This window comes from Nansenia antarctica (assembly GCF_963989245.1).
Source record: "Nansenia antarctica genome assembly, chromosome: 4".
Taxonomy (NCBI): domain Eukaryota; kingdom Metazoa; phylum Chordata; class Actinopteri; order Argentiniformes; family Microstomatidae; genus Nansenia; species Nansenia antarctica.
This window is the reverse complement of record NC_137689.1, coordinates 69,658,352-69,672,184: the sequence shown is the minus strand read 5'-3', so window position 1 is coordinate 69,672,184 and position 13,833 is coordinate 69,658,352. Positions and strand designations below refer to the sequence as shown.

Below are 13,833 nucleotides of genomic sequence, written 5' to 3'. Positions count from 1 at the left end.
TAGCTGTGTATAGAGAAGGAATAAACGATCCACAAAATGTAAGTTAATCTGTGTAGGCTATTTCTACGTATTCTGTGTAAGTTTGCGTATGTGTGTAGATAGGCTATTGTTATCACATCATAGGCGTAGCTCCAATTGCTGTATTTGATATTGGATGATTGTGTCAAATAATTAAGTGGAAAGGATGTGCGTATTTATTTAGTCGTACCTACGACCGAATCACAGCCGTAGGCTACTGATATTGAGTATAACAGCACTCGCTCTCGTATGATATTGCTTAATTATAGCTGTCTAGCACTAGTATTCGAAGTGGAATACAGCTATGTCACACAACCCACAGAGATAGGAATCAGAAGGTTCGCTCGTCCCCATTCCGTCCGCCTTCTTTGGAAAAACACGCACCTGTTGTGTAAGAAATATTGAATCTTTTTTTATAAAGCTAACTGTGGCAAGCTAAATGTAACAATACCACACCCCACTACCACACTAACATGTTCTGTTAATTCACAGGCTGATGAAAACGTTTCCATGTGATCCAGGTAGTCAGATGTGTGGGACAGACTGTCACTAAAACCATTTGACCATGGAGCCCAGGTGAGAGAGAAGTGTGTGCGTGTGTGTGTATGTGTGTGCATGTGTGTGTGTGTGTGTGTGTGTGTGTGTGTGTGTGTGTGTGTGTTTTAACTCATAGAGTGAGTTATCTTTATTTGTATTACAGCTCAGATCAGCCTGGGTCCAGCTCCCCTGCCCCCAGCGGTGTATCCATTAAGAGAGATCGCTCCATGATTTATCCTACGACCTTACCTGAAGGAGACCCCGAGCGAAGGTAATATCACTCCTCACAACCACTAAAATCTCTTTTGAGTTGAGAGTAAAACGTGTATGTGTGTTTTTACTCACGGATTGAGGGTCTGTCTACATTTTGTATTACAGCTCAGATCAGTTGAGAAATGGACTGACTTATAGTTGAGAGATAGCTCCTTTGCCCCCAGCTGTGTATCCATGAAGAGTGGGGTGTGTGTGTGTGTATAAAGTCACAGATTGAAGGTCTGTCTTTTGTTACAGCACTGTCCAATCAGGATGCAGCTCCTCTGGACCCAGCTGTGTGTCCTTGAAGAGTGATCGGTCAATGAATCCTCCGATAAAGTTTCGCAAAGAAAACTTTGACAGTGAACAAAGGTAATATCACACGAGTCCTCACAGCCTCTACATGTAAAATGAACAACTAAGTAGAGAAGTGTGTGTGTGTGTGTGTGTGTGTGTGTGTGTGTGTGTGTGTGTGTGTGTGTGTGTGTGTGTGTTGAGTCAAAGATTGAAGGCCTGTCTTTTGTTTCAGCACTGTCCAATCAGGATGCAGCTCCTCTGCCCCCAGCTGTGTATCCATGAAGAGTGATCGGTCAATGAATCCTCCGATAACTTTTCACAAAGAAAACGTTGACAGTGAACAAAGGTAATATCACACGAGTCCTCACAACCTCTAACATCCCTTTAATGATGTAAAGAACCTGCCTCACCAGGCATGATTATAACCAACATTATACATCTATGTTATATGGATGGACAATCTGGTTACACTTCCAGTTCTTATAATGTTTAAGGAACAGAACACACTTATGAATGATACAAAGTGTTCTAAGGAATCAAAAGCAACAAGAAGAATATTACACCAATATACACCAAACAACATTGAGACAACATTGAGACAACGTGTTTTATTTCCACAGGAGCCAACCCATATCAGAGTCAGAGATCCCCAGTGATACCCTGTCCTCTGTGTTTAAGGTGAGTCTTGTTTTATATTTGTTTAATAATAATAATAATAATAATATTAATAATAATAACAATCCTTCTTAAATATACTTATAGATATAGTTATAGATTTTCAGTAGAATTAGTCAGGGTCCATGCAATGGCTTCAAAGATGTGGTCCTAAAATAAAAACCCAATTTCAACTTCAGTTTCTTGGTCTCTTTAGTTTCAAGTTTTCAATGTGCTGTTTAAAATGTAGTTATTCATCTAACCAAATCCTAAGGTACTTATAGGAGGGGGCCCTAACAATATACTGGTCTCCATCTGCACACAGTTTGACTCCATATACAACAAAGTACAATTTACTTTTTCCATTGACTTGAAAAACGGTTTTCATTTCTTCTTCAGTTGCTAGAACAGAAGGTTGTGGACTTTGTCAAAGAGGAGCTGGAGAAGCAGAAGAACAGACTCCTGCACCCAGGACGTGCTGACGACCAGGGAGGGGATGGAGAGGATGAGAGGCAGAGGATGGGGGCCAGGAAGGGGGCTCTACAGATCACACTGCACATGCTGAGAACCATGAACGAGAAGGAACTCGCTGACCTGCTGGAGAGTAAGAGTTGGCTAGTATTAGTCTGTCAAGTGACTAGTTCTATTGAATATCAACCATGAAAGGACAGTTGTGCAAATATAAGCTATTGTTCCTATTTTTACTGACTATGATTGTGTGTTTACAAAATGGTTAATGAGATACTGTAGCATTTTGTCATCATTTGTTCCCTCAGGAGACCCTGTTGCGGAATGCCAACTTAAACTAAAACTCAACCACAAGAGAAGGTGTCAGTGTGTGTTTGAGGGAATAGCTGAGCCAGGCAACGCAACATTTCTCAATGACATCTTCACAGAGGTCTACATCACTGAAGGTGGAAGTGGAGAGGTCAACAATGAACATGAGGTCAGACAGATTGAGACAGCGTCCAGAAGACCAGCAAGAAAAGAGACACCAATCAAATGCAAGGACATCTTCAAACCCTCACCTGGACAAGAGACACCAATCAGAAATGTGTTAACCATGGGAGTCGCTGGCATTGGAAAAACAATCTCTATGCAGAAGTCTATTTTGGACTGGGCTGAAGGAGATGCCCATCAGGATGTCCAGTTCATATTTTCTCTCCCTTTCAGGGAGTTGAATTTATGCACCGGCAGAAACTACAGTTTGTTGGAACTCCTCAATCACTTATATGTGGAAGCAAAAGAATCAGGAATCTCCAACTACGACGAATACAAAGTTCTGTTTGTCTTTGATGGTCTGGATGAGTGTCGACTTCCTCTAGACTTCGAGAACAACAAGAGATGTTGTGATGTCACAGAGTCAACCTCAGTGGACGTGTTGCTGACAAACCTCATCCAGGGGAATCTCCTTCCCTCTGCTCTCCTCTGGATAACCTCCCGACCTGCAGCAGCCAGTCAGATTCCTCCTGAGTGTGTTGACCGGATGACAGAGGTACGAGGGTTCAATGACCCCCAGAAGGAGGAGTACTTCAGGAAGAGAATCATTGATGAGAACCTGGCAAACAAAATCAACACACACATGAAGTCATCAAGGAGTCTCCACATCATGTGCCACATACCAGTGTTCTGTTGGCTCTCAGCCACTACTCTAGAGAGACTGTTGGGTGAAGCAGAGAAAGTAAAGATGCCCAACACTCTGGCACAGATGTACACACACTTCCTGGTGTTTCAAATCAAACAGAGGAATGTGAAGTATCTTGACAGAGATGCCCAGAGGGATAAAGAGATCATTCTGTCACTGGGAAAACTGGCATTCAAACAGCTGGAAAAGGGACATCTGATCTTCTATGAAGAGGAACTGAGAGAGTGTGGCATTGACGTCGGAGAAGCAGTGCACACAGGAGTGTGCACACAGATCTTTAGGGAGGAGTGTGGACTGCACCTACGGAAAGTGTACTGCTTTGTGCATCTGAGTGTTCAGGAGTTTCTTGCTGCTCTGTATGTGTTCCTCACATTCCACGACAGCAATACCAATCCTATGAACACACCACCCACAATCAGAGAGACAGCAGCCATCAGCCTCCACAAGACTGCAGTAGACAAGGCCTTGCAGAGTAAAAATGGACACCTGGACCTGTTCCTCCGCTTCCTCCTGGGCCTCTCACTGGAGTCCAATCAGAATCTCCTACGAGGCCTTCTGACACCGACAGGAAGCAGCTCACAGACAAATGAGGAAACAATCGAGTACATCAAGGAGAAGATCAGAGAGAATCCCTCTCCAGAGAGATGCATCAATCTGTTCCACTGTCTGAATGAGCTGAATGACCATTCTCTAGTGAATGAGATCCAAGACTACCTGGGCTCAGGACGTCGCTCAGAGGCCAAACTCTCATCTGCACAGTGGTCAGCTCTGGTCTTTGTGTTGCTGACCGGTGAACACAACCTGGATGAATTTGACCTCAGCCTTTACTCCAGTTCAGAGGAGGGTCTCCTGGGGCTACTGCCAGTGTTCAAAGCCTCGCGAAGAGCCGTGTGAGTATTGACTGGTGAATTGATGATTCACTTGCTTGTAGTCAAATGTATCGATTGTAAGTCGCTTTGGAATAAGGCGTCTGCTAAATGTAAACGTAAATGTAAATCTCAATAAAATACTAGGAATAGCTTTCTGACATCCACACTGAGAACTGCAGAGATCAACACATGCCGATGCTCAGTTTAGCTGTTTTAAGTCCATAGAACAGAACACATAGAACTATCGTACCAATACCACAGATATCTTACTGTTACACATTTTTCTACGAAGGCTGCAGAGATGTAACCTCACAGAGAAAGGCTGTGAAGCGGTGGCCTCAGCTCTCAGCTCAAACCCCTCTAGTCTGAGGGAGTTGTCCCTCTGTGACAATAACCTGCAGGAGGGAGTAAAGCTGCTCTCTGCTGGACTGGAGAGTCCACACTGTAAACTGGAGAAACTGTGGTGAGTAGACATACTGGATAATATACAGTATTGCACTTTTGTTCAACATAAACAAAGTCAAGGCCTGACCTCACTGATTACAATCTTTTTGCAGTATTCTTTCAATGTAATTATTACTGTAGGCTACACTGAACTGTTTTTGACTTGACTGCATCATTTTATTGAATTATTATTCAGGCTGAATGGATGTAACCTCACAGAGAGATGCTGTGAAGTGCTGGCCACAGTTCTCAGTTCAAACTCCTCCCACCTGAAAGAGCTGCACCTCAGTGACAACAATCTACAAGACTCAGGAGTGAAGCTGCTCTCTGCTGGACTGGAGAGTCCACACTGCAAACTGGAGACACTGAGGTGAGTAGAAATACTGGCTGTTATACAGTATTCATCTTTTAATCCACATATCATATTTATCATATCAAATACAAAGCTTGAAATCATAATCAAATAAAAATCTTATAAAGTCATATAAATAAAATTATTGTTAAAAGACAAATATTAAGGTTAAAGCCATAACATTTTGAGCATAATCATTTTTGCAATCATTTGTCTTCTTTCAATGTCAAAGTAGTCTACTTTTATTGATACACTACAGAAATGTAACTGCTAATTTCTTTACCTCAAACTGTTGCCTGAGTGTTGAGTGTATGGTCAATTCAAATCAAAGTTGATCATATGTACAGGATACAGAATGTTAACGGTACAATTAAGTGCTTGCTACGAGCTACGTCTCAACAGCGCAGTGAAATATCAAGGAGAAGAAATACAAATAAATAATAACAATTATTAGCATACCAAGTCAATAACATTATCATGGTTATCATTCTCCTATGATGTAATAACAATCAATTTCTTGACTCATATACCAAACAAGACATCCCTTTTTGAACAATGAAATAATTTCTGGGCATTATTTCTGACTATTTAGGGAATCTCTTTTAGCTGAAGAGTATCCCTAGAGGTAAAATCCTCCATAATGTAACTTTAACTGTTTAACTGAGTAAATCAAAATAGAACATAGCAGCTTTCCTCTCAGAGATATTTTTAGAAATGGTCAAAATGCTTGATGATTAATTAAACAACAGGTCAAGTGGCAACTGTCTAACACAGTCGAACAAACATGATTAAATGATACAGACAGACAGATATTATCACCATGGTTACTTTACACAAGTTCAGTTTCAGTAACCAATGAACACTTCAGTTATTGAATGATGCATGTTTCCCTAGCCTCAGAAGATGTGGTCTTACAGTGGAGAGCCGTGATACAATGGCCTCAGCCTTCAACTCAGCCTCCCACCTGAGATGCCTGGACATGAGACACAATGACCCATTCTATCCTGCTGAAGTGGAGAGACCCAGGTAAATAATAATAATAATAACAATAATACATTAGACTTATATAGCGCTTTTCTAGACACTCAAAGACGCTTAGCAAACTGAAAAGATCGAGTAGTAATAATAAAAAGAAACAAAAGGTAAATAGAAGAAAGTATAGGGGCCTAATTAAGGTAGTGCTGGGGACACATGGGAAGGGGAGGGGGAGAGGGTTAACTGGTGAAGGCGAGCTTGAAGAGGTGGGTTTTGAGGGCCTGTTTAAATGTTGGGAGGGTGTTGGCCTGTCTGATGTGGTTGGGGAGGGCGTTCCAGTATAAATACTGCATATATGGTTGTTGAAAATTACCTCAATGTGTCCAGCTCTGTCTTGTTGGATAACATATTCATCATACAAATCGTTTCTTTTACAGTGAAGAACACATGGGTGACTCATTGACATGTCCTCTCAGGAGATGTAAGTTTTGATGTTTGAGGAGAAACATCAAGAGTTTGATGGGTTTTGATGTTTGAGGCATAGTTACATAGTGCTTATACCATGACAGATTGTATCTTCATTCAGCTTTCACTCTCACAAGTAGTTAATATTGTCAGGGTACTGAAATATGAAAAGGTAGCCAGCCAGAAATATTTTTTGTGAACTAACTCTAACTTGAATTTCTTCCTCATCAGATGCCTGTGAGCTCACACTGGACCCAAACACAGCACACAGACGCCTCACTCTGTCTGAGGAGAACAGAAAATTGACATGTGAGGGAATGGAGCAGCCGTATCCTGATCACCCGGAGAGGTTCGATCGCTGGCCACAGGTGTTGTGTAGAGAGGGCCTGACTGGGCGCTGTTACTGGGAGGTAGAGTGGGGTGGGTATGATGCTAGTATTGGAGTGGCCTATAGAGGAATCAACAGGAGGGGGAAGGCTAATGACTCTAGGCTGGGATACAACGACAAATCCTGGAGAATATGCTCAGGAAGCTCACGTGATTCTTACACCATCAGGCACAATGACATTACATTCTATCTGCCCGCAACCCCCTCCAGCAGAGTAGGACTGTATCTGGACATGCCGGCCGGCACTCTGTCCTTCTACAGCGTCTCCTCTGACACACTGACCCTCCTGTTCACGTTCCACACCACATTCACTGAGCCCCTCTACCCAGGGTTTGTGTTGGGGTATAGATCCTCAGTGTCCCTGTGCAGAATCGAGAAGCCTGTGGAACAGTGATGCTCAACTGGTGGCCCCCTAGTTAATGATTTTGAGTGCCCGCCTTTTGGAGTTGTACAATTATTAAATCAGATACAAAACACTTGTTTTATTTTATAGTAACATTATATTTTTTACATGTTATAAGTAACATTATATTTTTATATTATGATATTATGATTGTTGTGATTCTACATTGGATATATTTATGTTTACCTTCAATTGCTTATTGCGTTAGGAATTTTAAGCATGTATGATGTATTTTAAGCATGTATTTTTAGCATGTAAGGGCACTCCAACCGACTGAATGGTCCCCTGCTTAAAGTGACTGAGGATCCCGATCAAACTCTGGATTACCTCACAGAGGAGGATGTTTTACTATTTGCACTGTTTTCACTATTTGCACTTCTGGTTAGATGCTAAACCCCATTTCGTTGTCTGGTACTTGTACTCTGCAATGACAATGAAGTTGAATCTAATCTAATCTAATAATGTGTCTGTTACATTGTATGTATCATATTGGAGATGTCATATTGTACCTGTCATGTTGTACCTGACATAATAGTGTAGCTGCTACCTACCACCACAGGTAGACAGACAGGTAACTGCTTATCCAGATTACCCAGTGTGCACTGTTTATGGCCATGGAGGGGAGACAGGAGATGGACCCATTTTACAGCCAAGGAGCAGGTCCCAAGTGTCTGCTTAGCAGTGTGTGATTACTACACTATACAGTGCCCTGCATAAGTAATGGGCCAGTTACTATCACTGTAGGATTACATATGTTTACTGTACTTTTTGTACTCATTATTATTGTGATTTTGTAAAAAAAAAAAAATCTAAGTTGTGTTTTCTGAGTGGGGCAGTCCCACTCATATTTTTCATTTTATTGGACAGATATAGTGAAGACAGACAGGAAAGTAATGAGAAGAAGGGAGAGAGGACATGTCAGCAGGGCATATTCGAACCCATGCCGACATGGGCATATGTGTGCACTGTAGACCGCGGTGCTAGAACCCTGGACCACATTATTGTGATTCTGTACCTGAATGCTGCTATGCCAATGTTGAGGAACCAACGTCAAAGAATTTTACATTTGTGTACTTGTCCATTGATATGTAGCCTAATAAAATCGATTCTGATTTCGGAGTGAAGCATTTTGTCTGCTTTTGGCTCCAAACAACTTTCAAATTCATGATTAGAGACAAGGGAATTCAACACTCAAGATGAGCACAAGGACAAGGAGAGACGCACTGTGAATTGCAATCATTTTATTCAATAGCCTCCAGAACGGACCTTTTTAATATCATAGGAAAAGAACAGTTAGATTGACACTGAGTTCACTACTTACTGTAAATAAGTACATAAAATCAATAAATTAATAAATACATCTACAATATAAATTGGGATTTATTTAAAGACAAACATGGAGTAGACTTCATCACATGTAGTCAGAGCTGAGTCATCATAAAGGCTCATCTCTCCTTTCATAACCACTGCATTCATCTAAACAAATTGTTATCAATAAACATCAGTGTGATTATTCAAAGAATTATGTGTCATTTAAAAATGACACAAAACTATTTTATTGTTAACTTCACATAAAAGTTACAGGGACTTAAAACAGGATGAACAGAGTGAATAAGAGAACAGAACAGAACAGAACACAGGACAGGAAACGGTGGCGTCAGGATGTTCTCAGCCCTCCACCTACCCCTCCTCCTCAACCTCAACCTCCCCCTCCTCCTCTCAGCCTTCCGCTTCCTCCTCCTCCTCAAACTCCTGAACAGAGTGAATAAGAGTGAATAAGAGAACAGAACAGAACACAATAAGAGTGAATAAGAGAACAGAACAGAACACAGGACAGGGCAGGAAACGGTGGCGTCAGGATGTTCTCAGCCCTCCACCTACCCCTCCTCCTCAACCTCCCCCTCCTCTCAGCCCTCCACCTCCCCCTCCTCCTCTCAGCCCTCCGCTTCCTCCTCCTCCTCAAACTCCCCCTCCTCCTCGGCCGTGGCGTCCTGGTACTGCTGGTACTCTGACACCAGGTCGTTCATGTTGCTCTCCGCCTCGGTGAACTCCATCTCGTCCATGCCCTCGCCCGTGTACCAGTGGAGGAAGGCCTTGCGGCGGAACATGGCGGTGAACTGCTCGGAGATGCGCTTGAACAGCTCCTGGATGGCCGTGCTGTTGCCGATGAAGGTGGCGGCCATCTTGAGTCCGCGGGGCGGGATGTCGCACACGGCCGTCTTGACGTTGTTGGGGATCCACTCCACGAAGTAGCTGCTGTTCTTGTTCTGCACGTTCAGCATCTGCTCATCCACCTCCTTCATGGACATGCGGCCGCGGAAGATGGCCGCCACCGTCAGGTAGCGCCCGTGCCGCGGGTCGCACGCCGCCATCATGTTCTTGGCGTCGAACATCTGCTGCGTGAGCTCGGGGACGGTGAGGGCGCGGTACTGCTGACTTCCCCTGCTGGTGAGAGGGGCGAAGCCCGGCATGAAGAAGTGCAGGCGGGGGAAGGGCACCATGTTGACGGCCAGCTTGCGCAGGTCGGCGTTCAGCTGGCCGGGGAAGCGCAGGCAGGTGGTGACGCCGCTCATGGTGGCTGAGACCAGGTGGTTCAGGTCTCCGTACGTGGGGGTCGTGAGCTTCAGCGTGCGGAAGCAGATGTCGTACAGGGCCTCGTTGTCGATGCAGTAGGTCTCGTCCGTGTTCTCTACGAGTTGGTGCACTGACAGGGTGGCGTTGTACGGCTCCACCACAGTGTCTGACACTTTAGGAGAGGGCACCACGCTGAAGGTGCACATGATCCTGTCTGGGTATTCTTCACGGATCTTACTGATCAGCAGAGTTCCCATGCCGGACCCCGTGCCCCCACCCAGGGAGTGAGTCAGCTGGAACCCCTGAAGACAGTCGCAGCTCTCCGCCTCCTTCCGCAACACGTCCAGGACCGAGTCCACCAGCTCTGCTCCCTCTGTGTAATGGCCTTTGGCCCAGTTGTTGCCAGCACCACTCTGTCCTGTGAACAGGAAGCACACAAGACATTTTAAGAAATTAGGTAGAAGACAGCATTATCTGTTATTATTATTATTAGTCCTACAGATGTTATGTTATATTATTATATTACATGTTAAAAACATTGAACAATTTCTCCAGCTCAGCCTTTGTTTTCAACACAAACACTTGAAATGTAATATTTGTTTAGCTACATCAAATGCAGATCGAAAACCTATGAAATCTTCTTACCGAATACAAAATTATCTGGTCTAAATATCTGTCCAAAGGGACCTGAGCGAACAGAGTCCATAGTGCCCGGTTCCAGATCCACCAAGATGGCTCTGGGGACATATTTTCCTCCTGTTGGAACACAAATGTAATAGAATGAATGTCATAACTTTACTTATGACTGTCACTAGTAGCAGCACATTACAGCTATATAATAATAACAACCTTTATTTGTATAGCACATTTCCTGCAAACGTTGCAGCTCAAAGTGCTTTAACATATCCACACAGCATAAAAATAACAATAGAACAATAGTAATCAATAAAACACACAAAAGCAATCATATAAACTATATAATAAAACAAGAATAAACCATACAATCCAAGGGCCATATAACAAAGATAAACAAAATAACGAAATAATAAAATAATTAGCCTACTATATGTATAAGATTCAAACAAGTCAATACAAATATATAGATTCATCTAACTAACATTAAAAGACGCATTTAGAAAATAATAGTCATTTAAAGGCAATAACATTTTTTTTTTAAACTAGCTTTTAGTCTTTTTTCCACAGATCCCTGTGTATGTCACCCACCTGTCGCCTCATTGTAATAGACGTTGATCCTCTCCAGCTGCAGGTCGCTGTCCCCGTGGTAGGTCCCTGTGGGGTCGATGCCGTGTTCATCACTGATCACCTCCCAGAACTGCAGCAGGTGAAGAAGGGTTCATGTTGTTTACATTATTATTATTACTGAACCCAAATTGCTCCCAGTGAGCGGGCCGGCGCCTTGCATGGTAGCCTGCCGCCATAGATTACTAGATTACTCTTCCTGCCACGAATGGTGGACTGATGATTCACATGCTTAGCATTCAAATGTATTGATTGTAAGTCGCTTTGGCGTCTGCTAAATGCCCAAAATGTAAATGTAAATGTTTCCATGGTTGCAGCCAGTCAACATGCACGATAAGGCTTCATAACTTCTAGGCAAATTATTTTTACTTTTTTTCATTTAATTAGGCGGGATATGACTTGTAAATGAACTAACAAATAATGCGCAACCTGATGTTGCTCTTTAATAAACACATAGGTGTATATTGGCTAGCAACCCAGCTAATGTTTCCTGTCAGACAGCTATACGGTTAGACAGACAGACAGACAGCTAGCTAGCTAGCATTATTCAACTAGCTGATTATGGCCTCGAACAAAACCCACCTTTGCGCCGATCTGATTTCCACATTGACCCACTTGTAAATGAACCAATTCCCTCATTTTACGATAAACAGTATTGTATTACTTTAAAAAGAATATACAACTCTTGATGTAAGCTCTGTCGAGGCTTGCTGTAGCTATTCTGAACGATGCTGTCCCGGTGTAGCGGTGGATGTTTCTGACACTAACGGTTGTTCAGCGCGCTGCTCAGTCTGAACACATTTCTAGCGATTCTATTGGTTACACGAACAGCGCGTCATGGTGAATTAGATTGTACGATTGGTTGTTTCAAGAGATGCACTTGATTCTGATCTGATCTGATTTGATATTCAAATAAAGCTCGTGCATCGTGTGCTGTCAATCAATCACTGAATCACGTGTGTTACGAGGGGGGTCAGCGAGGACGACTCCCCAACGCCTCTGCTGGTTGAAGAGCGACATTACTTCAGCCCTGGACTAATTACGTTATGATTGTCACCTGTGAGTGTTTGTTTGTGTATTTAGGTGTCCAATTTCCTTGTCAATTGTTCGTGATTGTTGACGTGATGAGAACCCTTGCTTGTCATATGGAAAATACCGTGTCTGCTATTTTGTAGTGATGGCGAGATGAAGCTTCTTGAACTGTTGAAGCTTTCCATCAAATTGCGTCACACTTGGACCGAAGCTTCATGTTGCTTCATTTGCTCTACTGCGCCATCAAGTGGACAATAAATGTATAGCAGGCAGAGTGATAATGACACCGTGGATTTGGTGTGTGAAGCTTTGAATTGAATAAATGTGCTTGTGTTACTAGGAACAACAACATTTTATTCATTTTTATTTAAAAATAACAATTTCCCCACAGTGCTGGGCTTCAGGCGGTTTCTTTTTTTTGAGACGATTTCACCTGCTTTTGAAAATATCCTTTCACAGGGCACAGATGAAGCTGGGGTACATAGATAATTAACGGCAAGTTTATACAAATTAGGATACACATGTTTGTGTTCTTCCCAATACTGTAGGGGGTTCTGCATCCTTTCGATGTTTGGTTCAGCCAGGTAGGTATGGACCTCCACTGTTGCATCTGCAGTTAAATTTTGGGTCCTCGCCTGCAGGACTGTGGTGTCCAAACGACGCCACAGTTTGTTACCTAAAACAGACAAACAGGCTGTCAGTGTCAGTGAATATATACAATAAGACAATTAGAATGTATCCAGTATACATTACCTTGAGTCACAGGCTGCGAAGCTTCTGATATGGGGGGTTGTGATGACGAGGAGGAGGAGGAGGAGCCAAATCCGAGCCACTTCCCGAATCGTACGTCATCAACACACGCCTCGGTACGCGCTTCACAAAAATCTGCCTCTGTTACTCGATACACGCTCCGAAGCGTCGGCTTCATCTCGCCATCACTACTATTTTGACTGTCCGTTCTGTCCTGGAGGACTTAATTTACCTGTCGCTATTCCCTGGTATAGTGACTGTATTTAGTGTTCGTTATTTTCTTTGTATTTGCATTATTCTTGCGGTTAGCTGATGGAGCCTTGATTGCTCTCCTTTTGTTTTTTCGATACGCTAGTTGGTTTTGTATCCACTATTATTATTTACTCGCAACTCAGAGCCTTGCTTGCTCCCCTTTACTTTTGGTTCTATATCCTTGTCCTGTTGTGACTGTTCATTGCCTCTCAGTAAAGAGAAACTTATTTTATCACTGTCTCGACCTCCTTTCATCCGAGCTGCACCGCACATGGGTCCAACACCATTCTACCTCTAGAACTTTATACCAAAACGTAACACGTGTATTTGTAGAGCACATTTAACATTTTTAAATAATAAAATAATATAATAAATAATAAAATAATAGCCTTTATTTGTATAGCACATTTTTCACAGACAAATGTCACACAAAGTTCTTCACAAACAATCTTTGTGAACAATCTTCGCAAAACAATAAATACATAGCTATTCACCAGACAAATGTAGCTTTTCTCTAGACAAACCTGGTTATAGCTAGCTGGTTATAGCTAGACATTATAAAGTAATAAGAAGTTAGACGCAGACAAAAAATAAGCTATTGTATTGAAGCTAAGAATTAGCTATTGTTGCTAGGTAGCTGGCTTCAGCAGGTTGGAGGGAAATGCT

The 13,833-nt window shown here is 42.7% G+C and overlaps 2 protein-coding genes across 2 annotated transcripts; one reads left to right on the top strand and one right to left on the bottom strand.

Annotated features, from left to right (window-relative positions):
• The first annotated feature begins 291 nt into the window (after positions 1 to 291).
• LOC308156318 (NACHT, LRR and PYD domains-containing protein 3-like) lies at positions 292 to 8,239 on the top strand. Its single transcript, XM_080529657.1, has 13 exons — positions 292 to 409; positions 511 to 594; positions 719 to 826; positions 1,066 to 1,179; positions 1,337 to 1,450; positions 1,725 to 1,782; positions 2,158 to 2,362; positions 2,535 to 4,293; positions 4,565 to 4,735; positions 4,913 to 5,086; positions 5,963 to 6,094; positions 6,481 to 6,524; positions 6,740 to 8,239. The coding sequence occupies exons 2-13, from the start codon at positions 584 to 586 to the stop codon at positions 7,288 to 7,290; spliced, it is 3,441 nt and encodes a 1,146-aa protein (XP_080385783.1). The 5' UTR covers positions 292 to 409; positions 511 to 583; the 3' UTR covers positions 7,291 to 8,239.
• A 994-nt stretch (positions 8,240 to 9,233) lies between these two features.
• Positions 9,234 to 11,772, bottom strand: LOC308156426 (tubulin beta chain-like; the record flags this gene model as incomplete). The annotated part of the gene is made up of 4 exons (XM_080529764.1): positions 9,234 to 10,291; positions 10,519 to 10,629; positions 11,098 to 11,206; positions 11,716 to 11,772. The coding sequence occupies 4 exons, from the start codon at positions 11,770 to 11,772 to the stop codon at positions 9,234 to 9,236; spliced, it is 1,335 nt and encodes a 444-aa protein (XP_080385890.1).
• Positions 11,773 to 13,833: the final 2,061 nt, after the last annotated feature.